The sequence below is a fragment of the Eretmochelys imbricata genome, chromosome 6 (assembly GCF_965152235.1).
Source record: "Eretmochelys imbricata isolate rEreImb1 chromosome 6, rEreImb1.hap1, whole genome shotgun sequence".
Taxonomy (NCBI): domain Eukaryota; kingdom Metazoa; phylum Chordata; order Testudines; family Cheloniidae; genus Eretmochelys; species Eretmochelys imbricata.
The window spans coordinates 33,496,578-33,521,255 of record NC_135577.1 but is presented as its reverse complement, the minus strand read 5'-3'; the positions used below and the strand labels follow the sequence as shown (position 1 = coordinate 33,521,255).

General features: G+C 42.4%; 1 protein-coding gene across 1 annotated transcript; it reads left to right on the top strand.

Moving 5' to 3' along the window:
• The first annotated feature begins 4,248 nt into the window (after positions 1–4,248).
• Positions 4,249–23,742, top strand: LMO1 (LIM domain only 1). The gene is made up of 3 exons (XM_077820077.1): positions 4,249–4,454; positions 19,134–19,259; positions 23,637–23,742. Exons 1-3 carry the CDS (start codon positions 4,249–4,251, stop codon positions 23,740–23,742), a joined length of 438 nt encoding a protein of 145 aa, XP_077676203.1.
• The last annotated feature ends 936 nt before the right edge of the window (positions 23,743–24,678 follow it).

Sequence of the window (24,678 nt, the reverse complement as noted above, 5' to 3'; positions counted from 1 at the left end):
AGGCCCCCCGACCATCCAAGCCCCCCACTCCTTGTCCCCACCCTCCCGGGACCCCCGGGACTCCACCCTCTCTACAACCCCCCCCCCAGCTCCCTGTCTCCTGACAGCCCCCACCCCCCCGAACCTCCGCCCCATCCAACTGCCCCCTGCCCACCCCCTGGGACCTCCTGCCCCTTATCCAATCCCCTCCCCACCCCCTTACCATGCCGCTCAGAGTGGCAGGACAGGCTTATTGGAAAGCCTGGGAGGTGGGCGGGCACAAGCCATGCAGCTGTGGGGGAGGGGGGACAGCGAGGGAGGGGCTGGGGGTGATCCTCCCCGGCCTGGAGCTCAGGGGTCGGGCAGGACCAAATGTGCTGCAGTAGCGCCGCTGTAGCACCATATGTATAGACACGGCCTTACATGAAGAATGAAATAGTAGACCCTTAACTCAGATGGCCAGGGATGACTAGGCCTCTGTTGAGATGAATGGGACAGTTCATGCCTCTCAGAGCTGCTGCTCCAGGCATTCAGCCTAGGTTTCAGAGCCGATGCTGTGAAGTCCAAGTAGCAACTTCGAAGTGCTGTTGATCCTGCTATTTTTTTAGAGCTCTAATGCAAACCCCATTTGGTGACCCAGTCTGAGAGGTTTGCTCCAAAATACTATGCAGACAGACCCTTAGAGATGATAATTTCAGAGAAGTACCAGTACAACATGTAGGCGGCTACTCGGTATTTCTGAGCCCTGATATATGTACAGTAAACGCATATGTGGCTGGCAGAGAATGACAAAATTAGAGATACTGACACACCGAGACCTCCTGTTTAAAATCTTGTTAACGTGGCAGCAGCAACTTCATATCTTATGTTAGCAGTATATTTTAAGTATCTTGAAGAACTGTAAGGGTTTGAACTCAAATTACTAATGTTTGTCACAGCCAAGCATACCCAGTGCTGAAGAGGATAAAAGAACTGCTGTCAAGCAGGGTTTTTTCCTACAGTATCCCAGAGTATTGATCTAAACACATGTTGGGATCCAGAAAAAAAATGAACCCACTTTCACGATTTGGCAGCTGAACAGCTGGTACGGGATTTGTGATCCCCTGCATCAGAATTTCAATCTCTTGTGATCTGAAACTTGATTTTTCTAATGTTGACAAGTAGCGACTTGGATTGTGTCTTCTCCCTTGCTTTCCATCTACTGGTGAGCAGCAGCATTGACATCAGAGGGTTTTAAGGCAGCCATTTGAAGAGCATCTGGAGGAGATATTGGAAACACAGTTTTGCCGTGCAAAAATCAATCTTTCTGTCCACTTTTGAATGACAAATAAGATTATGGTTATTTTTGACAGACAAGGCTGAAGTTATACAATTTGTGGCCAGACTAACCGTGCTTATAAAAAGGAGTGGAAATCCCTTCGCTCACTGTGGAATCCAAGTACATGATTAGTCAACAAATCCCATCCAGTACTGTGCGGTGTCACACCTCTTTAAGGATCTTGGAGAGTCTTGGATTACGTATATCAAGCCACTTTAATCCTGTGATCCAAAATGTTGTATTAGTGGATAGAGCTGTTTTCTCTTCCCTTCTCCAGTGTCTGGAGATACTGTCTTTCAATAGGATTCTTAAATTTGGGGAAGCCTGGTGCTTGGTTTCAGTAAGCTCAGAAAGTTTACTTTAAAAAAAAAAACAAAAAACGTTGCTGCTGAAACTTACTTCTACATCAGGTGTTGTTTCCATGCAAAGGTCTCCATTCTAGCAAGGTATTGCAATCCTTTGCTTGTGGAGTTAGTCTGCTGATGTGGGGTTTGAGCTGGCACATAATTATCTCTTGATGGGAAATATTCTGAGGAAGAGATCGGCTGGAAAAGTGGAACTCCTTCTCTTTGCTCCCCAAATGCCGAAATAAAAAGCACAGTGTGTGGAACCCATGTGTCCCTTTCATGTCTCTTCTTGTGGGCGTGTCTTGCAATATCACTGCTGCTCAAATTTTACCCCATTCTGAGATAGGTTTCACTTCTGAAACATCCATGTTTTTTCCTCTAGAATTTGCACAGGGTTGTTCGTGGGTTTTCTTTAGAAAACGCTTCTGTGCTTGCTCAAAAATCTTTTTCTGCTTTTGGGCAGCCTGATGGTGCCATGCGTTTCCGAGTAGCATTGTTGATTTGATTAGGGGGGAAGGATAGCTCAGTGGTTTGAGCATTGGCCTGCTAAACCCATGGTTGTGAGTTCAATCCCTGAGGGGGCCATTGAGGGATCTGGGCCAAAAATTGGGCATTGGTCCTGCTTTGAGCAGAGGGTGGACTAGATGACCTCCTGAGGTCCCTTCCAACCCGGATATTCTATGATTTCTATGATTTGTGTGTGGTGTTGGAGCAGAGGCTTAGATTTTCACTTACTAATTATTACATAGTTGTCGCCAGTGTCAAAAGTTGGCAGATATTTCTCTGCAAGTGGATTTTGAGCCTCCGGCAGCCTAGAGCAGGAGGGCTCTTTTAGCCTTAAGAATTTTTGAATGTTACTTGACCTGTTTCCACAGTACCGAGACCACTTTGATAACAAATGGATCAATAGCGCACTGTTTGTGCAGAAGTGGCTTAAGTGCTGTTGTCCTCCACTTGCAGCTCTGACAGGGCAATTATTACTGTAAGAGTGGTGGAGCCAAGCGTTAGCCACCCTCACGCCCCCCCCCCCCCCCGGCTTTTAAGGAAAGCAGCAAATGTCACTTAATACAGCAGCACTATGTAGTGCCACTCAGGTTAAGGGGCTGTTAATAATTTCCAATATCAAGCTGTTGCTTCCTAGGATCTATAACTTGCTATTAAAAACTGTTCTAAAGTGTTGCATGAGAACAGACCCTGTGCCACCCCCACTGTTGCCAGCACCACCACCACCTCATCTCCCCAACTTCGTCTAAGGCAAATCGGCCATGTTCTGGAGGCCCAGCTCTCGTTTCAATGTAGGTGTGATATGAGGCAGGGCCAGCAATAGACACTTTGAAGCTCTAGGTGAAGTGGCATTCTGACTCCTTATATAGTCACTTCCTCCATCTAGGTCACTTACAGAGTGCACTTTTTTTTTTTGGCCCACTCAGCCCCATGAAACTACGTTTTTGTTTCCTTTGCCCTTGTGCTCCAGAGTAAATCTCTCCCCTTTCCCTGTGAGGAAACAGGCTTACTCCTTCCAAAGCAACAGGCAAGCAGCTTCTCTCCAAGACTTCTGGACACAGAGCTCAGAGTTCAGGAGTCCTGGTGTGACTAGGTACCCAGGGAGGAGGCCTGTAAGGAAGCTGTAGGCAATAGGGAGGAGCAGCTTATTAGAAAGTTGGAAGAGGAGCCCATGAGAGGCAGTGTACTAAAAGGCTTGGGGACTTTGGTGCCCTGGGGGCTCAGATAGGCTCTTGGTGTCCTATCACCATCTAGGGATTTGATGGCCAAAGAACTGCTTTCTCCCAAGACTCCCTGATTGAGAACCTAGCCCCTGCTCCATGCCAGCTATCTCCCTGACACTCTTGTACTCATCTCTGCTGTCTAGCAGGGATGTCCAGAATCTGAATGAGGCCCAGAGTTTTTGGTACCTGCTCTGATGGCACAAAGCAAAGAGAAAGTCCAGGTTAGACAGTTACCTGGAAATATCTCCTAGGTGCTAGTGCAGGGCCCTTGACATAAGCTGCACAGTCAAAGAATGATTGTGCTCTGGCTATTCTCAGTTGCCTTCAGGGGCCTGGGGCAGCATAGGTTAGAGCAGCCTGAGGACTATGCTAGTTTTCATCAGGGTCTTTGTGAGGGAGGAGAGTGCAATGAGTCAGAAGGGTGTCATATAGTTTTCTTTGCCTCCACTTTCCTCCCCTTCTTTGACCAAGCTCAACTCAACAGCAGACCAGCATTAGGGCCTCGGTATATGTGCCATTAAAATCTTCATGATTGCCTTTGTCTCGTTAATTACCTGTTAATGGTAATTAAGAAAAAGAAAAATGTTGAAATTGCAACCAATTTATTTGCTGGAGGATTTTAAACCCAGAGCTTGGTGCTGAGGTCAGTTTATCGTTTGGGAAACAACTATCGCATCCTTGCAGGTGAACATCCCTCCCAAGACAAAACCTGTTCCTTTGATCACTGCTGCCGAAAGCTGTTGAGAACATGATCTCCCCCAAACCTGCAGCATTGAAAGTCACCAACAGTGCGGGAAAGCAATTTTGCTTAAAATATTTGACCATCTGCAAATGTCTCATGAATTTTAATGGCTTGTTTTTGTTTGTAGGTGTGCCGATGTTATCTGTACAACCAAAAGGGAAACAGAAAGGCTGTGCTGGCTGCAACCGAAAGATCAAGGACCGCTACCTTCTGAAGGCCTTGGATAAATATTGGCATGAAGATTGTCTAAAATGTGCCTGCTGTGACTGCCGTCTTGGAGAGGTTGGATCAACTCTTTACACAAAAGCAAATCTCATTCTCTGCCGCAGAGATTACTTGAGGTAAATACAGGCATATTCTGGGGGTTCTTCCTATAAACTCCCAGTTCACCACCAGCTGTTTATTTTTCCTAAACTTGTACTGTGTAAATATCCATGTGCACAATTTTTAGCATTGCCTAGTAGTTAAATTGAGTACAAGATCCATAGCTTTCTCCTTTTTAAGGACGCCTTTTGTTTGCTGTATTAAGCAGTTGGATCAACTATATGTGTAAGGCTTGATAGTGAGGGGAGGGCATGCTTTATGGTATTTTTTTTAATTACGAGCTTACAAAAGAAAGGAGTGTTTGTTTTTAAAATGTAGGGGCAGATCATCAGCTGGTGCAAACTGAAATAGCTTCTCTGACTTCAGTGCTATGTGAATACACAACTGCTGAGTGTCTGTCCCATTTGCCTTTCAATGGCAGCTTTTAAATAGACATTTAACTATTTTCTGTAGGCTCCCCCCTACCACAAATGAGGCTCCTTGGTGACACAACAAAGCAAAACAGTGTGTCAAAATAAGAGATCAGTTTTTTAAACAATTGTTTTCCTTCAGGAAATTTTATAGTGACCAGCAGTGACTCTTCTTCCAGGTAGAGCTACCTTCACCCAGGTGCATTTGTAGCAAATAAAACCTGTTACTCAAGGAGAGTTGTGACTTTTTTTGGATTGGATATATGTAAATACATATCTATGGAAGCTCAAATGAGTCTTAATAAGACGATAGCTATGATGTACTTTCCCTAATAGTGGAGCTTATTGCGAAAGTGAGGGGAAGTGAAGTCCACTGTATAGAATATATAAAATAAATAGAAGAAAGGGCAAGTTGATAGTAATGACTATCAACCAGAAGTTAGGAATTATAGAAAACTGATAAAGGAAGCAGAGGGACACAAGGAGAAATCTATGGCCAGCAGAGTTAAGGACAGTAAGGAGTATTTAAAATATATTAGGAACAACAAGAATCCGGACAATGGTATTGGTCAGTAATAATGCAGAAAAGGCAGAAATGTTCAATAAATATTTCTGTTCTGTATTTGGGGGAAAAAAAGATTATATGCTCTCCTCATATGGTGGTGGAGACATTCTTTCTATTCCACTAGTATCTCTGGAGGATGTTAAACAAAAGCTGCTAAAGTTAGACATTTTTAAATCAGCCCATCCAGCTAAAGTGCATCCAAGATTTTTAGATTTTTAAAAGAGCTGGCTGAGGAGGCCAGTGGACCATTAATGTTGATTTTCAATAAGTCTTGGAGAATTGGGGAAGTTTCAGAAGACTGAAAGAAAGCTAGACTCATGCCAGTTTTTATGAAAGAGTAAACTGGATGACCCAGGTAATTATAAGCCTGTCAGCCTGATGTCAATCCCGGGCAAGATAATGGAGTGGCTGATATGAGACTTGATAAAGAATGAAAGGAGGGTAATGTAATTGATACAAATCAACATGGATTTATGGAAAATAGATCCTGTCAAACTAACTTCATATCTTTTTTGATGACATTACAAGTTTGGTTGATAAAGTTAAGTGTTGACATCATATTCTTAGATTGCTGTAGGGCATTTGACTTGCTACCAGGTGACACTTTTGGTTTAAAAAGATAGAATGATATAGAAGTGGCCTGGCACCATTAAATACTGGCTAACTAATAGGTGTTGGAATGTAATTGAACAGGGAATCGAGGTCACTGATTCAGAGTCACTGATTCTGGGTCACTTGGTAAAGTTGGTGCAGGCAAACAATATGTGTTTTTAATACAGTTAAATATAAATGTATACATCTAGGAACAAAGAATATAGGCCATACTTCCGGGATAGAGTTCCCTATCCTGTAAGCAGTGACTGAAAAAGATTTGGGGATCATGCTGGGTAATCAGCTGCAGATGAACCCCCAGTGTAATGCTGTGGCCAAAAGGAGCTAATATGATCCTAGGATGCATAAACAGGAAACTCTCAAGAAGGAGTAGAGAGGTTACTTTATTTTTGTATTTGGTACTGGTGTGACCACTGCTGAAATCCTGTGTTCAGTTCTGTGCCCACTATTCCAGAAGGATGTTGATAAATTAGAGAGGATTCAGAGAAGAGCCATGAGAATGATCAAAAGATTAAAAAGCATACCCCCTCCCTGCCCCTATTACAAGTCCTTCCCCAAAACCCCGCCCTGGCCCTGCCTCTTCTCCGCCTCCTCACCTGAGCGCACCATGTCCCTGCTCCTCTCCCCTCCCTCCTGGAAAGTCCTAAGACAGCTGTTTGGTGGCGAGAAGTGCTGGGAGGTAGGCGGAGGAGCGGGGACATGGCGCGCTGGGGTGGGGAAGAAGCGGGGAAGGGGAGCTTGGCCACCGGTGGAGTCAGCGCTTATGTGGGCCGCAGGAAATAACATGTGGGCCATGTGTTTGGGACCCCTGCAGTAGACTGTTGTTAAGCCATTCAACATTTGTTAAACCTGTGGTGCCCAGAGACCAGCTGTATTTGTGACAATAGTTTTAACCCTTGAACTATCTGGGATCAAAGTATTAATGGATTCAGGGTAATATTTTAGGGAGTCTATAGTGGTTACAATTTTACAAATCAAATTTTCCTTCAAGTTTTCCTTAAAAATAAGAAATGGAGTCATGAAATATCTGATTGTAATTAACCGTTATGGTGTTTAAAACTGGAACCTTGCCTTGTAGCCCATCAGTGGAATCGGAGCATCTTTCCTCTAGTTATGAATTCTGCACTTAAATCTCCCAAGAGACTATATGAAGTGCCTGTGCTATCAAGAGAGTCCATAGAATTTCAGCTGTCACAGACCCAAGTATAATTGTATAGGTAGGCCACCCCCAAAGTGTAGGTGATGGGAGGCCTGTTTGAAGAGTGGGAGGAGAGACTGGAGTGTGGAGCGGAGTGTTGTGGGATTTGCTTGGGAGGGAAGGATTGAATACAAGGGTTTTGAAGAAGGAGGAGAGTAGAATAACATGGAACAGAAGGTGGCTGGACTTTGGGGAAGAGAGACCAGGGACAGCAAGGAGCTCTGTGGGGAGAGAGATGAGGGAGAGACTGGGGAATTTGGCAGACAGTGAAGTGAAAGTACAGATGATTTTAGAAGATAGGAAGAGAGAGGACTTTGAAGATTTGTAACACCAGTCAAAGCCTGCTCCTGGCAGAGCATGGACAATGGATAGAGGGCACCTAGCTGATGCTGCTGGGAGCATGAGGGAGTCCAAAGGAGGAGGAAGTACTGAAGTGCTGGGGTACTTATAGGAGGCAGAGGGGAGCTTGTGTTGCTGGGATATCCTGTTAGGCTGGGGCTTTGTTCTCTCTAACTTCATTTGTAAAACGGGGGGACGGCGGGGAGTGTGCGCACCGCGAGGATGGGTCATAAGGATAAGAAGTGCCGTATAGCCTCCAGGTCAGTCTGACCCTCATCACTGTAATATCTGAGTGTCTCACAATCATCCAACACCCCTGTGAGGCAAGAAAGTCTCATCCACGTTCTACGATTCTTGAAACTTGGCCCAAGGTCACACAAGAAGTCTGTGGCTGAATCAGGAATTGAACACAGGTCTCTCCAGCACCACTGAGGAATTTACAGGTAATCCATGCTGAGCATATTCTTGCAGGCAGTGGTCTGAGCCAGACTTCTAATTCTGTTTGTCTTAACATGACACCTATGTCAGTGATTACCAAAGCATTGGCTCTGCCATGGACTTACTCTATAACTTGGGTGCGTCACATCACTTCTCTGCCTCTGTCTATAAGCCAAATATAACTACAGCACTTCTCGCTACCTCTCCAGGGTGTGTATGGGGTCAGTTAGTGTTTGCTTTACCCTTTCACAGTTCTATTCAGTGTGTTAGTGGTGAGAGTAACGTGTAGCTTACTTCACAACAGTTCAATGCAGGCTTTCTCCGTGATAAGGAATTTTAGCCACTGCAGGTAGAAGGGACTTTTGGATCATCTCCTTTTATCACTATCGGATACAAAATTTGACATCTCCATCTAATCTTTCATTGACTGACTGAAATAATGGCAGTTGCATATGCACATATATCCAGTCTGTAACTGACTTCACTTGTAAATTGTTTCCTAGGTTATCCTAAATTCTTCCTTTCTTAACTTCAATCCCTAAAAGCTTGTGCTCGCTTTGACTACTGAAAAAACCCTCCTAGATTTTCTTTCTTGTTACAAATCTGCATTCCAAAGTTCCCTTTCCAGACTGTGCTACTTTAGTTCTCTTTTAATCTTTCAGTAAGTTACTTTCTAATAATCTGATCATTTATGCCACCCTTCTTTAAATTCACTAAGAATTATTTAGTTCCACACATTATACTTGTATTTTATACATCCCTGTGTTTCTCTTCTGTTACTGCATGATTTCCATGTTCATGTTCAACTGACTGGGTTTTACTCTGTGTAGCCGTTCATCCCTGTGTAATACGGGTGTGCAGTAGTCTGATTTGGTAGCATTGTATTGCTATTGAGCACAGATGTAAAATGACTACTATGTACAGGGCAGGAAAGAGTTGGGCCCATTTTCTCATCAAAGATCTCTTGGTAGCATAGTTCCCAACCACCATTCCGCTTTTGCTAGCTTCCTACCATACCACTTTGCATTTATCCTGATTAAACCTAGTTTTATTTATCATTTTTTCCTGCCTAACTCTCTCCTAGATTCCACCATTTTCATTTTGCTTCCCCGGGTGCAAGGCAGCCCTCCTAACTTCTTACAATGGGAAAACTTGGTAAACATGCTCTTTATTTGTTCTAGGTCACTTATGGAGACGTTGAGCACATGATCTAAATCTGACTCTTGCTGAGGGGAGGGAAAGGTATCCATTGCGGGGGTTGGCTATTTAATACACTAGCGCATTACTTCGTTCCCAGTCGTCAGTCAGTCAGGCATCCATCACAGAATATACGTAGCCATGCCTTTTTCATACTTCTCTGAGAGCACTATGTGGAGCAGCGCTGAATGCCTTACTGAGGTGCCCACTGCTAACCAAATTCTCTGTTGCTGAAATCATTGATAGCTGTTTGGGTGCTCAGTCCATCTGAAAATCAGTCCACTTACTTAGGTTCCTAAATCTGGACTTGGCTTTAGAAAACCTTTTTTGCAAATCTTGTCCCTTGTCCCTTCTACTAGTTTTATATGTAACAAAGTGCCAGCTTTCCAGCACAAGTTGATATTCCAATTGTCTTGTTCTGTGGCTCTCGTAGACAACCAAATAGGATTTTTTCTTGTGATAATGCTGCATTATTCTTGTTAATATTAATGTCTTTAGCATTTGATTCCCTCTGTTCATTTCTATCCATTCTTACAGCCATTTCTGCTTTGTTTTCAGCATTGTCCTGCCGGCCATGTATGTTGTTGTATATCCTGTCTGCCACCTTTATGCTGTAATGTGTATCCATCATCTCCCTCTTCCCTGTTTAAACCCTTCCCACCAACCTGGCCAGCCTTCTTCCTAGAAGGTCACTTGCCACATCTGTCCAAGTAGAAGCTCTCCATTCCAAATGGTCACTTCTGCCTACAGGATCTCTGAATCCATAACATTTTTTTTCTCTTCACCATCTCCTCAGTCCTTAATTCACTTCCAGTATTTTTCTGCTTCACTCACAGAGAATTATCAAAGCCCTTCTTCTTTGACTCCTTTCTTTAATGGCTTTGGTGCCAATGTCCAAACTCTAGTCGGTAAGACAAAAAAGTAACATCTTCTACAGCAATTGGAAATGAATTAATGCTAAACTACAGTGGAATTAAACACAGTACAGCTATATTTATACTAAATAAGTTCATCGCAGTGACTTAAAGTATTACAATGACTATCAAAAGAATTAATCACTGGCCACTTACTGTGATTACGTGGTTTCCAAGAAGAACAGTGTCAAATAATGGAATTTGGTACACTAAATATGTTAGTCTTTACAAAGCTAAGAAGCAAGCCAGTTTTGAATCTATAAGTGTGGACAGAGGAAAGATAAATGAAACCTGATGGGAATAGTGCACATACTCTGTTGGGGTTCCATAGGCTTTACATAAAGGACAGAGGGCCTTTTTGAATGGATATTGGCCCACGTGGTGGTGTAACTGTAGAGAGCCACTGAGGAGCTCAAGCTGTTTGAGAATGTGCTGCCTCGTGATTCGTGAACGACTCCCAGCAGCGGACTTTGCTTCCCCCTTCATTTTGTTGGAGCACAAATCTATTAACTTCCAATGGGGATTGTTATTGTAGGTGGCACCAGAGACCCTAGCATTCTGGCCAACCAGTGTGAATCAAAGGGTGCATTTTCCACGGTCATTGGCCGTGGTGCTTATTTGTGCATGCGTTTAAAGAAATACTAGATGACATGCTGCACGTTGCTTCAGCTGCATTTCTGCTCATTCATGAATGGAAACTTTTGAAGGTGCACCTCAGAACTCCACTGTGGCTTCTGGGCTGTTCAGTGATATCCTGCTTTGGAGCTCCCTACAGGAATACACATAATGCATAGATCTTTCATGGAAGAAGCACTGTTAACTGGACAGCTGTGACTGGTGCATGGAACTGGCATGAGAACTAGCTCCTTTTAGTGTGAATGTTTTCTCCTCTTCTGAGTGGGGTAGAACCCAGTGGCAGGAGTCCTGCTGCTTCTGTATATTCTTTGCCTGCCTACATTGCTTTGGACCAGGCTGCCGTTCAATGCGTCAGATAAGGCTGTGGGCTTTCTGCACTGAATACATTTCGTCTGAGTCACTGAGGACATCTTTCAAAAGTGCTTCAGGAACTCTTACAGACCATATCCTCATCATTTTTTTCAAAAGATACTTGCTTGGAAAGGAACATTTGTTAACCTTCATGTTTCCTAAAGCACTTCCTTTTTCTTTTTTAATTCTGAAAGATGAAATCAGATCTTGAGTTGTTTAAATTTGCTATCCTTGTAATCCCACGTCAATCTCCAGCTACATACAGATGTATTTCCAGATACATTATTGTCTAAATAAATGTATTTACCATTTGGTTAATAGTCATGATAGCTAACTTTCCATCTTTAATTTATCTGTCTCTGTTGAATAGGCAAATTTTGTTGGAAGCCACTATTCCTGGTATAGAAATCCTTACAGTGTGCTTCTTTGTAAACTGCTTGTTTAATACAAAAACCAGTTGTTTTACTGATCCGCAGACATATTTGAAGATCCACCAACTTGGAGCACACAAGCAGTCTCTGTGAGCCCTGCTCAGAGTTTCTTGGTGGAACTGCCATCTTAATTCAGAATTTTCAGTGGGGTGCTTTCTGAAGATGCGTTTGATTCTCTCCTATCTTACACCAGTGCAATCCCATTGACTTAAATGGAACTCTTCCTGAATTACACCCACATAAATCAGAGGAAAATGAAACTCAGTATGACAGAAACAGACCAAATGACTTCTGCATGTTTCATACATACCAGCACTTGTTAGGAACTTGTCACAATTTGATAAACAAGGCAGTTGGTCCTGGTCAGGACTTAAATGAGGGTTATCTCCAAAGGAAGCTGAAATATTGCACAGAGATGATGGTAAATCAGTAGAGGGCATGTTTCTCTCTAAGGGTCTGATCCAGCTCTTAGTGGAGTTGTGGGAATCTTTTCACTGACTTTTTAGTATGCTTTTGATTAGGCCCTAAATTGGTATGGAACCAATGCCTCAGCATAGACTAAGGGCGTGGTGTTCCGCTTATTGCAGTTTTTGAATGGGAACTCAAACTGGGGTTTTCAGCTTATCTGGTTGTTAATGATCCCAAGACCATATTTGCAAAAGAGAGAGAGAGAGAGAGGTTTTTTACTCTGTCTTAACCGAATTCCAATTTAGGTAGCCGTGGTGCCTTCTTCCCACCTAAAAGTTCCTTTTCAACATTCACCTTTTCCTGTCTCCAGCTTTTTGGACAGCATTGCTTTGTTCTGCCCCAGTTAACAATCACGTGCAATTTATATTTCGGTTTGTGAGTAAAGAGCTTTAGGGATGCCTTTGGATGAAAGTTATTGCATCCAGGAAATGTGCAGTAGTTTTATTAGTGATTAAAAAAAGGGAGTCTTTGATTTGTAAAAATATGTGATAGTTCTGTCTGGCAAGGAAGCGTGCACAGCAATGCCTAGCTTTCAATAGACTTCCACGTGTAAGTAATGATGGTGGCACCAAATCAAATGGCCAAACCACAGTTACACATTTCAAGCCCAATCTTTGAAAGTTCCAGTGTATGCGCCAAAACCAGCAAAAGGAGAGCTAATCTGTCAACAGTGTCATTGAAGCTACATTCAGGAGCATTAATCAGCAGAAAGAACTCGATAAACTGGGAAGCCTTCCAAGGAGGGTGCTATTTATTTTTTCAAGAAATGTACGGCATATATGGGCATCAGCAGCAGATATTTTTGGCAATGATCTGTTATTAAAGGGACACAGTCAACCCGCTTATATCCAGAAATGTACTTTCTGTTAAAAAGATGACAAATACATGCAGCATGGCCACAAAGGACTGTGTTTTAAATTTGGGTTTTACTGAAGATCCTAATAATAGTGTCGAGTTTGTTAAACTGACTTTTATTATTCTTAACCACTTCGAGGCATTCTGCATGGGATTTCCCTGTTGCTAAACTGTTTTGTACCTGGACAGATTGACAATGAAAAAGAAAATGCCGTGTTTTATGTACAAAAGATGGTGCATCTCAACCACATTGTCACACTTTGTATTGTCACAGCAAAGATTATTTCCTATGTGGTAGCTGAGATGAAAGCCTTTCACTTATACAAACCAGAACTTTCCAGGATAACAAATGGCAGTTGGGTTTGTTAGTTGATTTTAATTTTATTTTTCAAAACCTTCTGATGGGGGTGGACTAATTCTGGTAGGCTTTGATGTACTGACCTGCCTCTAACACTTTCAAACTTGCAACTTTCCTGTTAATATTTCTAAACTCTCCTAAGAAAACTTGGCTCCATATATGTGTGTTTACGTAGCATCTATGAAAGCCAAGGTTGGTTTTAATGTCGGTTGGTGCAGTTATACTGTAGGAAGATTTGAGCTTTTGAGGAAGATGATGCTTATATTCTGACAGTAGGTGGGAGAGCTTCATACGAAGTGTAAATCTCTTGCTTTCTAAAATGTGGAGGGAGGGACCAAAAGACCCAAAATAAATACCTTTCCTATGGATTGTTCAGCTGAAGACGTGTGCCCTTGAGGAATCCTGAAATTTATGCCCCGTAGACTCCAGGCTAGCTGGCCACCCAAGCAGAGGGCTTTTTATACTACGCAGGTTCAGCTCCGTCTGTTTAGCTATCCATGAGTAATAAACCCTCTGGCATAAAATGTGCGTTCTCTGGAACTGAACTAGAAACCATCATGAAAGAACAACTTGACCGACTTTATTAATGTCAAAATATGGTTCCTTTCCTTCAATTGACACAACTTTCCCCTGTAGCATTGGCTCTGTTGTATTGAGAAGTGTGCACTCACTAACAGGTAATTACCACATGCCAAGCAGTGATTATGGGAGGGGCAATATCTATCTGATTTTTGCCATATGCAGTTTTTGTGGGAGCCAAGAGAAACAGAACACAGGAGTAGGTTATGTCTGTATGCCACACAAAGACAGATTAGAGATGTCATGCAGCCTGCATTTTAGAATTGGTTTTACATTTGTATCATATTAAGTGGCTGTGAAGCTTTTTTCTATAGCTATTTGCATACTCAGTATTTTGTCAGCTCGTATTAAACGTGTGTGTTCGAACTCTGTCGCATGCAGTTGACAACAAACACTGATGTAAGTTGTTCAAGTCCAACTTGCTGGAAGGTCGTTTTTTGAACTGGTAGGAACAAGGCTCTCTTTCTCGTAACTATGAATTCAAGGTACAAGAAATGGACATAGGAACTTCCACACTGGATCAGACCCAGAGTGCATCTAAACCAGTATCCAGTCTCAGACAGCAGCAGCATGAGATACTTCAAAGGAAGGTGCAAGAATTTTATTATAACGATTATCATCACTTTTATTGTAGAAGTACCAAGGAGCCCTAATCATAGACCCTGTTGTACTAGGTGCTGTACAAGCAAGAACAAAGGTGGTCTCTGCCCCCAAAGAGATGACCATCTAAATATAAGATAATAGCAGATGATTACAGAACAGCTAGAGGAGTACAAGTTAAAAATGAGACCATATTGGTTAGCATGGTAGGCAATGGTCTCATATTGAAACCACATAATCCCTAGTAATTAGTGATTGGTTTAAGCATGAGGTTCACTCTCTTCTAAAATCTGCTAGTGTTAACTATTATAACTCTGGATATTCTTGGTATCCATATAAATGTCCAATCCCTTCTTGAATGTTACTAAATTCATGGCCTCAAAAACATCCTGTGACAACAATTATCACCATCTGATTGTTTTGTGTGGAAAAAGTGTACTTTCTTTTATCTGTTTTGAACTTGCCGCCTCTTTAACGTCACTGAATGTCCTCCTTGTTTCTCATATTATACGGCAGGGAGAAAGGAAGCTCCCAATGTACCTTTTCTATCCCATTCTGTGTTTTATATACACTTATCCCCTCATAATTGTCTCTTTTCTAAAGTGAACTGCCCCAATCTTTTCAGTCTCTTTTCATGGGAGAGTTTTCTGGCCCCTGACTGACTTGCTGCTGGTTTGCAAATACCAGGCTGGAGGGCAATCTTGTTCTTGTTAGGTATTTAGAAATCCATTTGTAGATACTGTTTGTAGGTTTAGAGATCACGAAACAGATGTGCAGATTCTCATATAGCTTAGACCATACGTGAATGTGAGTGGGGCGAGAAGGAAGATTCATGGAAGGCGTACAAATCTAATGTTTGTTCATCAGGGATGAGTGTAAATAGGAAATACAGAATGTGTTTAAAATGATGGGGGAGACGGTCACTTTTAGACAAGTCCCTCCCTTTCACATGCTCGCCACTATACGTCCCTCACTCAGACCCTTTAAAAAAATAAAAAGGTAAACTCTGGGTAATTATGCCCCTATCATATAGTTAGTCAGTTTAAAGTACCTCCACAGCATTGCTGAATTCCAAAACGTTGTACAGAAGATGACTGTTACAAGCAGCTAAGTCTTCAAATAAAAAGAAGCCTCCCAACAGTTACATAGGACTTCCACAGAGTGCTCCCCCCGTTTCCCTCAATTCATTTGTATTCACTGCTGCTCCTGTGTGCCAATTAGCTTTAATTTTCACTATACACAATGACATCAACAGCTAATCGGAATATAGAATAGCTGGATTTTAGTGTGCCTATAAACTACAGAAAATTGTCCTTGGCTAAACTTCTGCTTTCAGATTGGCTGACGACAATAGACATGGTTAAGTTCAGAGTAAGAGCCATTAAGCATAATTGCTACCACAGGGTAAAAGTTTAATTGTGTTAAATTTTAAATCTGCATAGTCTAAGCTTATTTACAAGCTGGTGAGGTCCTTCTGTTACATGAGAGAGAATAAATCTGTACTTAAAAATTGCTGTCTTCTAACTTTTTAAAAGTTTTAAAAAGAGATTAAAAAACCTTCCTTGTCTGACTTTTTTTTCTCCCAGTGGTGTCATGCCAGTGAGAATATTGAGGATCTTATGGTATATTTTCCTGATATGCTTGAGCTTTCTCTGTGTGTGAGACAAGATTGGATTTACTATGGAGAGTGCATCCAGAGGGTGCAGTATGTGTTTCCTTTTTTGTGGCTTCTTTTTAAACTAAACCGTGGGATGTATTGATGGTGAAAGAAAGTTCTCCCCCAAAATTAAAAAAAACAAAACCCCAGACTTCTTCTCGTGTGATCGCCAAGTGAGGAGGTATGGAGCATGACAGCTGGACGTGCCAAAAAACAAATTCTTAGGTGAAGAATGCATCTCTTCTTTGCCTCAATCTGCTCTTCTTCCAACAGCAAAAAGCCTGTGATCTTTGAGCTACACGTTAGGCATACTTGAGAATTTTAGTGACTATATAGAGCTTTAAATTGTTCCCGGAAAAGTGATTAAAATTTGAAAGTGCTTGAATGTGTGTGAAATGTTCATATGTTAGGGAAGGGAGATGGGACTTAATGGAAGAGAACAAGATTAGCACACTGAAAAACTGGGAGCTACATTTATGTAGACATTAAAAGGCAACATAATTTCAGCTGGACAAAACATAAACTGCAGCTCTTATGCAAACAGTAAAAGCTGTTTAACACTTGGTTTACTCCCCAACCCCTGAAAAGAGACAGGTGAATCCAATGCCAAATACAATCTTCATGTTTCTTAAGCTAACTGTTTAAACAGTTAATTGAACATCTGTCCAAACTTCCCCATCATTTCCATGTAGAGAAACATCCTATTTGAAGGGTGGAGAAAAATGCCCATTTAACAATGCAAATAACTCTGTCTGGGGCCCCTTTATTTTATTTAATCTAGATTGAGCTCCGCACAACTGTGATAATGAATAATGGATATTTTACGCTCACAAGAATAGTGGCATTGTGCACAGAACAAATTCAGGATTAACTTCCACTGTTGTTCTTACAATATATTGGGCGGCTTTGCTTGGGTTTTGTTTTAGTTTAAGTCATTTTTTTAACATTTGCTGTGATTTGGATGTTCTAAAAATGCAGACGTCATTGTTCTCCTAATCTGCTAGTTCTCTATCAAATAGAGAAATTGAAACTAATGACTGCTGCTACTGTACTCAGGGTATTCTATTTATACGATGGAAGATGGTTACATCAAGGAGTGATAGCGACACTTTTGTTTTGCCAAGTAAAATGACTATGAATCAGAAAATACCAATTTGGGGCTAGATTATAAATTGGCACCCCATCCAGAATACCAGGGCATTGTAGCTATGCTGGCCCAGGAGCATTCCAGGGAGGGAACTGTGAGCTTCTGCTGGCACCACCCCCTTGTTCCGTCTGCTACTGGTCCATAATAAAAATGCCCTTTCTTGCAGTGTCCCTGACCACCTCTTTAGGACTGGGAGCAGCAGCCCTCTGAAGGCTGCTTCTCTATCTCCTACACTAACCCATGATGTGGGGAGCCCATGCAGGAAAGTGAAGGGCTGGCTCGCCTGCTATCGTAAGAGCAGGCCACCATCCTGCCCTTGCCGAATATGTTGCCATTTGCGTTGTGTTCGTTTGTAAGATTTATTTAAACTCTTTGCCATTTTGCTCGGTGTATTGTGGTACAGGCTCTCCAGCCCTAATGTGGTGAAGTCTGAGGGCAAGAGTGTTTACATTTTACATCGCTGTGCGTCTGGTACTATTTCTGTTTTGCCCATTGTACCACAGCCTTTTTTTTTTTTGGTTAAGTGTCCAACACAAATGTCTAATCTCCTCCCAACGAAAACAGTCCAGTGGCCTTCAAGCCAAGAATAACAGAAAAGGAATAGGTGTCTCTTTTAACATCTGACACAAGAAGTAAGACTTTAATATGCCAAAACCAAGCTCACATGATTGCTAAGAAGCCTGAGAGCGAAAGGGTTATCTTGAAGATCTTATCACACTTCAGTTATTACTGTCCAGTGATCAGTAGCATTGACTGGTTCAGCAAATTGTAGGCTGAGAAATCAGACCTAGGTGTTCCTCTGCCAGACTACAAGCGGTTCTCTCTATGCTTTTCGCCTCTTTGTACTGGTGGAACTAGCAAGTACTGGCATTAGCAAGATCCAGCTTCGGTATATGCACACCGAACTAACAATCAGCTGAAAGAAGGTGCCTTCCACATAGGTCTGAGAACAATTCAATCACATGCATTCTCTTAAAGTAACTAAGTGTATATTGACTATTCACAGTTTAAGATTGAAATCTTTGGTTTGTTGCATGCATCCCCAACTGGTTCCTATAGCTCTAATTGAGAAGTGCTGTCGTGCCTGTCATCATGGAGTGGCACTGGCTCATGGGTCTTCCGGGACTTGTCTGAGGGCTGCAGGGGATGATGTCGTAGCTCTTGGTTAGTTTCCCTGTGGGAGCTGTAAGAGCAGCAGACATCTGGGAAGGGAGATGGCAAAAACCATGACAACAGTGGCAAAGCTTCCAGTGCAGAAGGGTTATCCTCAAGGACTGGGGAGCTGAAGTGAACTGTTGACTGTAGTATTTGTGCCTCAATGTAAGAAGTTTAGCTGGTTCCCAGGAAGGTCGAGGAGGGTGGAGGTCATAGCATAATGTATGAAGTGGCTTTGTAAAACATTATTGCCAGTTGTCTTTAGAGAAGTGTGTTTCTTTAAAACAGGAGGTAAGTTAGACTTTTCTCCAGCTGCAGCTTTGCCTGCCAGAGTTGGCAAAGTTAATGAGTCTTCTGCGTTTCACCCATTATAACTGGCTCGTTATCATCAGCTTGGATTCCTCCATAAGGCAACAATGAAGAGCAAATGGGTGCTGCGTGGGGTGGGGAAGGAAGCAAGATGTTCAGAGAACAAACCCTGCAAATAGTTTTTGTTTTGACTGAAATTGTGAAAGCCCCAGAATAGCACTGTAAGTGTCTTTAATGCTTTTCTCCATTAGATAGTAAATTAGCCCAAGGCTCACAAGCCAAGTGAAGTTTCATCTCGACAATCGGCATTTGCTCACCAGGCAGTTTTATCCCAAGTTCCTGCACACTGGTTGGTCACCGAAATGGATAGTGCAACTCCTATTGGTGCAATACAGTATTTGATACTGCTAATTACACTTAATTAGTGCTTCCACCATTTAATTAAAATGGCTTCTAATGATTGTGCTTCTTTGGCAGGCTCTTTGGTACCACCGGGAATTGCGCTGCCTGCAGTAAACTGATCCCTGCCTTTGAGATGGTGATGAGGGCCAGAGATAATGTTTACCATTTGGACTGCTTTGCCTGCCAACTCTGCAACCAGAGGTGAGGACACAGTTATTACAGAAATAAAAAACCCCACAAACTATTTTTTTATTTTTGCCAACGGACCAAGGAAATCTGCTTGATCTTTGCCACCTCTCTGGGGCCAAGAAGCTGCTAGCGCTGGCTGGGTTGTCTTATTTGTAGTTGCCTACATAGACTGGGTCTGTCCTGCAACCTTTTCGAGGATGTGGGCCTGGTGGAGCCGGTAGGAATTGGGGTTGCAGGGGGAGGACTGCAGATCCAGGCACTGTAAGCAGCAGACAGCTGTTCTGAAATAGTTGTAATGCAACTGAATGAACAGCTTCTGAGATCTTTCAGCATCTAACCTGTTTGCTGAACACCCATAGACAGAGATAGAAATACTTGTGCAAGAGAGGGTCCTAACTTACAGTTACTTAAATCAGACTTCTGACCATCTCAGAAGTGAGGAGGGTACGAAGGAGAAATATATTCTAGGTAAGCCCTTTTGGAGACTGCGAAGTGCTTTCTTCAGTTTCCTGCAAAAGCAACAGGGCCTGCTTGTGGGGTAATTTTAAATGGGGCTGTACCGTACCTGACTGGAAGATGCACAGAAAAATATATATCAAAGTGTACAATGAAAGGACCTACGGATTCAGCCTGACTCATTGGTGTCTATAAAAGACTGAATTGTGGGAGGAGGGTTGTGCAAAGATTTTAGGGCATGCTTTTCTCTTGATTTGGTGTAGTTGTCGGAAGATTGAGCTCTCCTCTTGGAAGCTGAGTGCATTAAATGCAGCATAGTTTCCCTTTTTGAAGCATGTGTTCGTTCTTAAAACTTCCCCCTCCTTGCTTAGGCTGCTGGTTGAACCAGAAATTATTATTTGTGAAGGGACATGTTTTAAAAGAGGAAGAAAAGAAGAGTGAGTAAACTGAATGGGAGAAAAGCATGTTACTTCAAAGCCAAGTTAACATACTTGATATTTTACTTAAAAATAAGATACATCACATTCAATTACTCTGGAATTTGTCAATATGGGGTGGTGTGTGTGTGTGATATTTACACACATGCATATGCTCACACCTCCTTTCTAGCTTTCATGTTAGATTTGTGAGAACATATCAAAATACAGGGACTGACTTTCCTCTCACGCTTGTTTTATATCAGTATAACTTGGTTGAAGTCTGTGGAGTTGCACCCAACTCCCACCAGTGCATGTATGAGGAGAATCAGACACATGGTATGTAGTTTGGGTGGCTTTAATTGAAGGCACTGCATCAAACACAAAGCTGGTATTATTTGTTTGGGGGTAGAATGCCTTCCTATTAATACTGACAGCTGCAATAAATCAAGCTGTCCCCAGTTTAATAGGGTTATTCCACTGAGGTTATAGTGACATCTAGTGGTTGGTGTGTTGGACAGGGAGTGTAGTTTCTTGCAGACAAACTGTATTTCCCAGTGTTTTGGTGCGTAGTCTTATTTCTAATTCTGTCTTTAACGTGCTATACCTTATTATTTAATATGCTATACCTTCATATTAATAATAATAGGATATACCTTATTGCTATCCGGAAAGCATTGGAAGACCTATTCATTTTGTGACTGCGCTAGCAGGAATTCAGCACCTCCCTCCCCAGTCAGAGACGAAACTCATAATAGTGAGCAGCCTCTCACAGGCGAAGTCCTCAGGGTAGGTTTTTTGGGATCCATTGGTATTACCCCATTCTTTTTCAGAGTCCCAGGCTCCATTCTTAGCACAGTGTGTGTGTGTGTGGGGGGGGGGGGGGGTTAAAAGGCAAAATGATACATTATTTAATAGTGTTAGGTATGAAATATTTCCATCTGCTATCGTCTCCAACAGACATCAGAAACACTCTGATTCCTAAAATGTATCTTGGGCCTCACTCATGTTGCATTTTTTAAGGGTAAGTAGCTGTTGCCTAACTACTAAATCTTCTTTTTACCACTGTACTCTGCTGACTCATCAGTACTCTAAGATGTTTCACGCCGTTCACCTGCCTTTTTCTCGTGTTGGGTTCTGTTCTGAAAGTCACTTTATACAAATGGCATCCTGGGTTCAGTGTTTGTGTGTCTCTCTGGTTTCTGATGAAACTCGCTCAGTAAGATAGGGGTTTTCTAACAGTTCGGCACACGCCGTGCGAAGGCTGGGTTCCTTTCTCCTCGCACATTAACCTCCAGAAAACTGCTGGGTTTGCCCAGGTGTAAAACGCTTTAGGTGTGACGCGGGCCTGCTAAAGCTTGATTGGTAGTTGCGCATGAGAAGGAAAGCACTCCGCTTCCTGCTGGGTCCATGGTGAGTTTTCAGGGCTGGCAGTTGGAGAAAAACATCTTTGTCTTGTAAATTGAGCACATTGTGAGAGACAAACGTGGGACCCCACAATGCCTGGTTTTTCCTGATTTTCAAAGAACCACGCTCTACCACACCCTACGAATCGCTTTCCAGCTCTCCCGCTGCTGCTCTAGACCCCAGCTAGATTTGGCAAGAGGCAGCTGTTGACTGTACTGCATTTGTGCTGGTGGTGTGACTTTGTTTTGTTTTCCTGCTCCTTGGGTTTTATGGTCACAGTTTAAGTAACATTAAGTAACAGAAAGTCAGCAGCTGTGTCTTAAGTTGCAGTCTGGAAAATGTTAGCTAACAGACTTTGTATAGTCAGCAAACCCATTGGTGAGGCTGTGACTTTCAGGAGAATATGTGCAATGCTGCTTTAACTGGAGTCTCCTCTTAAAGAAGCAGCTTTTGTTTCTTTTCAGGAATACAAGTTAAAAGTTAGCTCGCTGAATTTCAGACTACTATAAAGAGGGCTTCAGGTGCAGGCTAGGAGAGGAGACTCTGGGTGCTGAGCTAAATCACACAATGAACCATACTAATTAAGGGCATTGTAGAAGCCACAGGTTTCGCCATACCCAACTGCCAAATTAAGCAAGGCATCAGCTGACGTATAGGTATCCATTAGGGGAAAACTTGTATGAGGTGCTAGAGGGGCTTGGATGTGGTAGGTCTCATACAGATGAACACTCCTCTTATAACTCAAACTATCCAGCCTGACAGCAGGCTTACAGTCTCTAGCTACCCACTGACAATCACAGGCCTAGAACATATTTCAGACCAGGACTAGAGAATTTCCCTTGTACAACCATGCATAGTAGGGGCATGTTTTCAAGGCTTCATGACACTGCTGAGGAAAAGTTGTCCTCTTTCCATGGGCTTCATGTTGTGTAGAGCCTATATTTCTCCCTCAAACTCCTAGATGTTTTTGCCTCTTTAAAGTTCATATCTGCCAGTTCCTGGCTGGCTGGGCATGTGTGCACCATATATATCTCCCTTTCAGAACTGGCCATCCGCATCACAACCAGCTTTGCCTATACCAGCCCTGAAGTAGTGGGACTGGCTTAAGACACTGAGGCTGTCTCGCCTGTGTCCTGCTTTGTTATGCCATTGGCACGTGCTAAGTCAGACTCTGCCCTTGAATGGGAGACCAATGAAGAGCACCGTATTATCCTAAAATTGTAGATTAACTTTCACATCTATAGCAAACAGGAGGTGTGAGGAGGTTAGTGGCTGTCAAACTGTACCTTTCAGGTATTGTGTGCAACGTTTTTGACCTTAATGATCAAATAAGATTGTTAAATATCACAAGTCTCTCTGTCAACTTTAATACAAACAGAACAATTTACATGGTAGACAGAGAACTTTACGCTCCATTCCATGAAGATAAAGGTTAACTGAGTCTAGCCATCCATCAAGAAACTTCTATTTATTGTTCAGCACTGTACATAAGGGGGTGAGGAAGGACTTAATAGCCATTTGGTGCCTGTAAATTAGTGTAAACACTGCCTCACCTGGAAATTTGAATACCATAGAACATTTCAAACATTTTGTGTAACATACCCTGTTTGCTTCCTGGTTTCAGTAAATTCTGAAAGTTCATGTCTATTTGGGGATATATTCCATCACTTTTCCTGTTGCATTATTATTACAGTAGTATCTATAGGCTTCAACAGAGATCAGGGCCCCTTGTGCTAGGCACTGTTCAAATGCATAGTATGAGAGAGCCTCTGCGCCAAAAAGCTTAGAGTCTAAATAGACAACACAGACAAAAGGTAGGAGAGGGAAACAGCGTGGTGAAGTGACTTGGGTCTCTTAGAGGTCAGTGGCAGGGCCAGAAATAGAACTCTGGTTGCCTGGTTCCTAGTCGAGTGCCCTATCCGCTGTATCCTGCCTCCCTAAATTCCAGTCTGGGAAGCATAGTTCATAATGAAGATAACTTTTCCTTTCCGTCTGGGCACCCACTACCTCTAGACTTAATCCTCTGTCATCTTTTCCTCAGCGTACTGCCACCTGGTTAGTGCCAGCTAACATTTAGACATGTGTGACCTTTTATTTTTTAACGTTTCAGATTTTGCGTGGGAGACAAATTTTTCCTGAAGAACAACATGATCTTGTGTCAGATGGACTATGAGGAAGGGCAGCTGAATGGAAGTTTTGAGTCCCAAGTTCAATAACAAACCCTGCTTTGCTGAAGCACTGTGGGATGGACGTTCAGCCGCACAAGCAGTGAGGGGCGTCTGTCAGCTTGCCTGCAATATTTTTTTAATTCTTGGTCCAGAAAGGACTATATACATTGTAGTACTTTTTTCCCGCCCCAACACAAAGCAGTTACAAATTTTAGATGTACAGTTGTGCCTGCTTAGCTGAGCACTGCATTGCCTGTATGTTTGTGAGTTTTTTGGGGTCTGGGGGAGGGCTCTGTACAGTCTGTTTTCTGTATATAAACTGGAACATTTATTTTATGAAAAATGTAATGCAATTTTATTACTGGTGTGAATTAAAAATTATGAATGTTTCCTGGTCATTTTAAGTTGTGGTTTATTCGTAATACAGTCGGGGCTTGTGTTTCCTGTATTTGATGCTGACCAAATATTTTTTTAAGAAAACAATACACAGATCCCTGGAAGCTGCATGAAATAAATTAATGGGCACAAGTTTAAACTACTATACAAACAGACGAGAGTAGGGGGAGGAAGTGCTGCTCTGAAATTAAACCTCTCCATTTGAACCATGTCATGTTGCATCTCCACAATTACTATCGTGTAGAAAAGGAGTAAATGCGCGCTGTGTGGGTGATGGCTGGGGAATCTTCACTGCATCGCTAGTCAATCCCCATGAGTTCTGTGGTAAACAACTTCTTTAATTGTTCACCATGAATGGTATCTGTGGACACATGCCTCTTTTAAGTGAAAGCACATCAGTTCAGACAGAGCAATGTTATGACCAAGAACCCTATTGACCAGCTAATACAGTATCTCCTCAGTATGAACCCTAATGAATAGAATCTATCTAGCCTTGTCAACAGGTGGCCAGTTACTGATCAGAATATTCATTTCAGGGCTTTGGCATGGCTTAATTCTCTTATACAGAGCATCAGTTTTCCAAGTGTC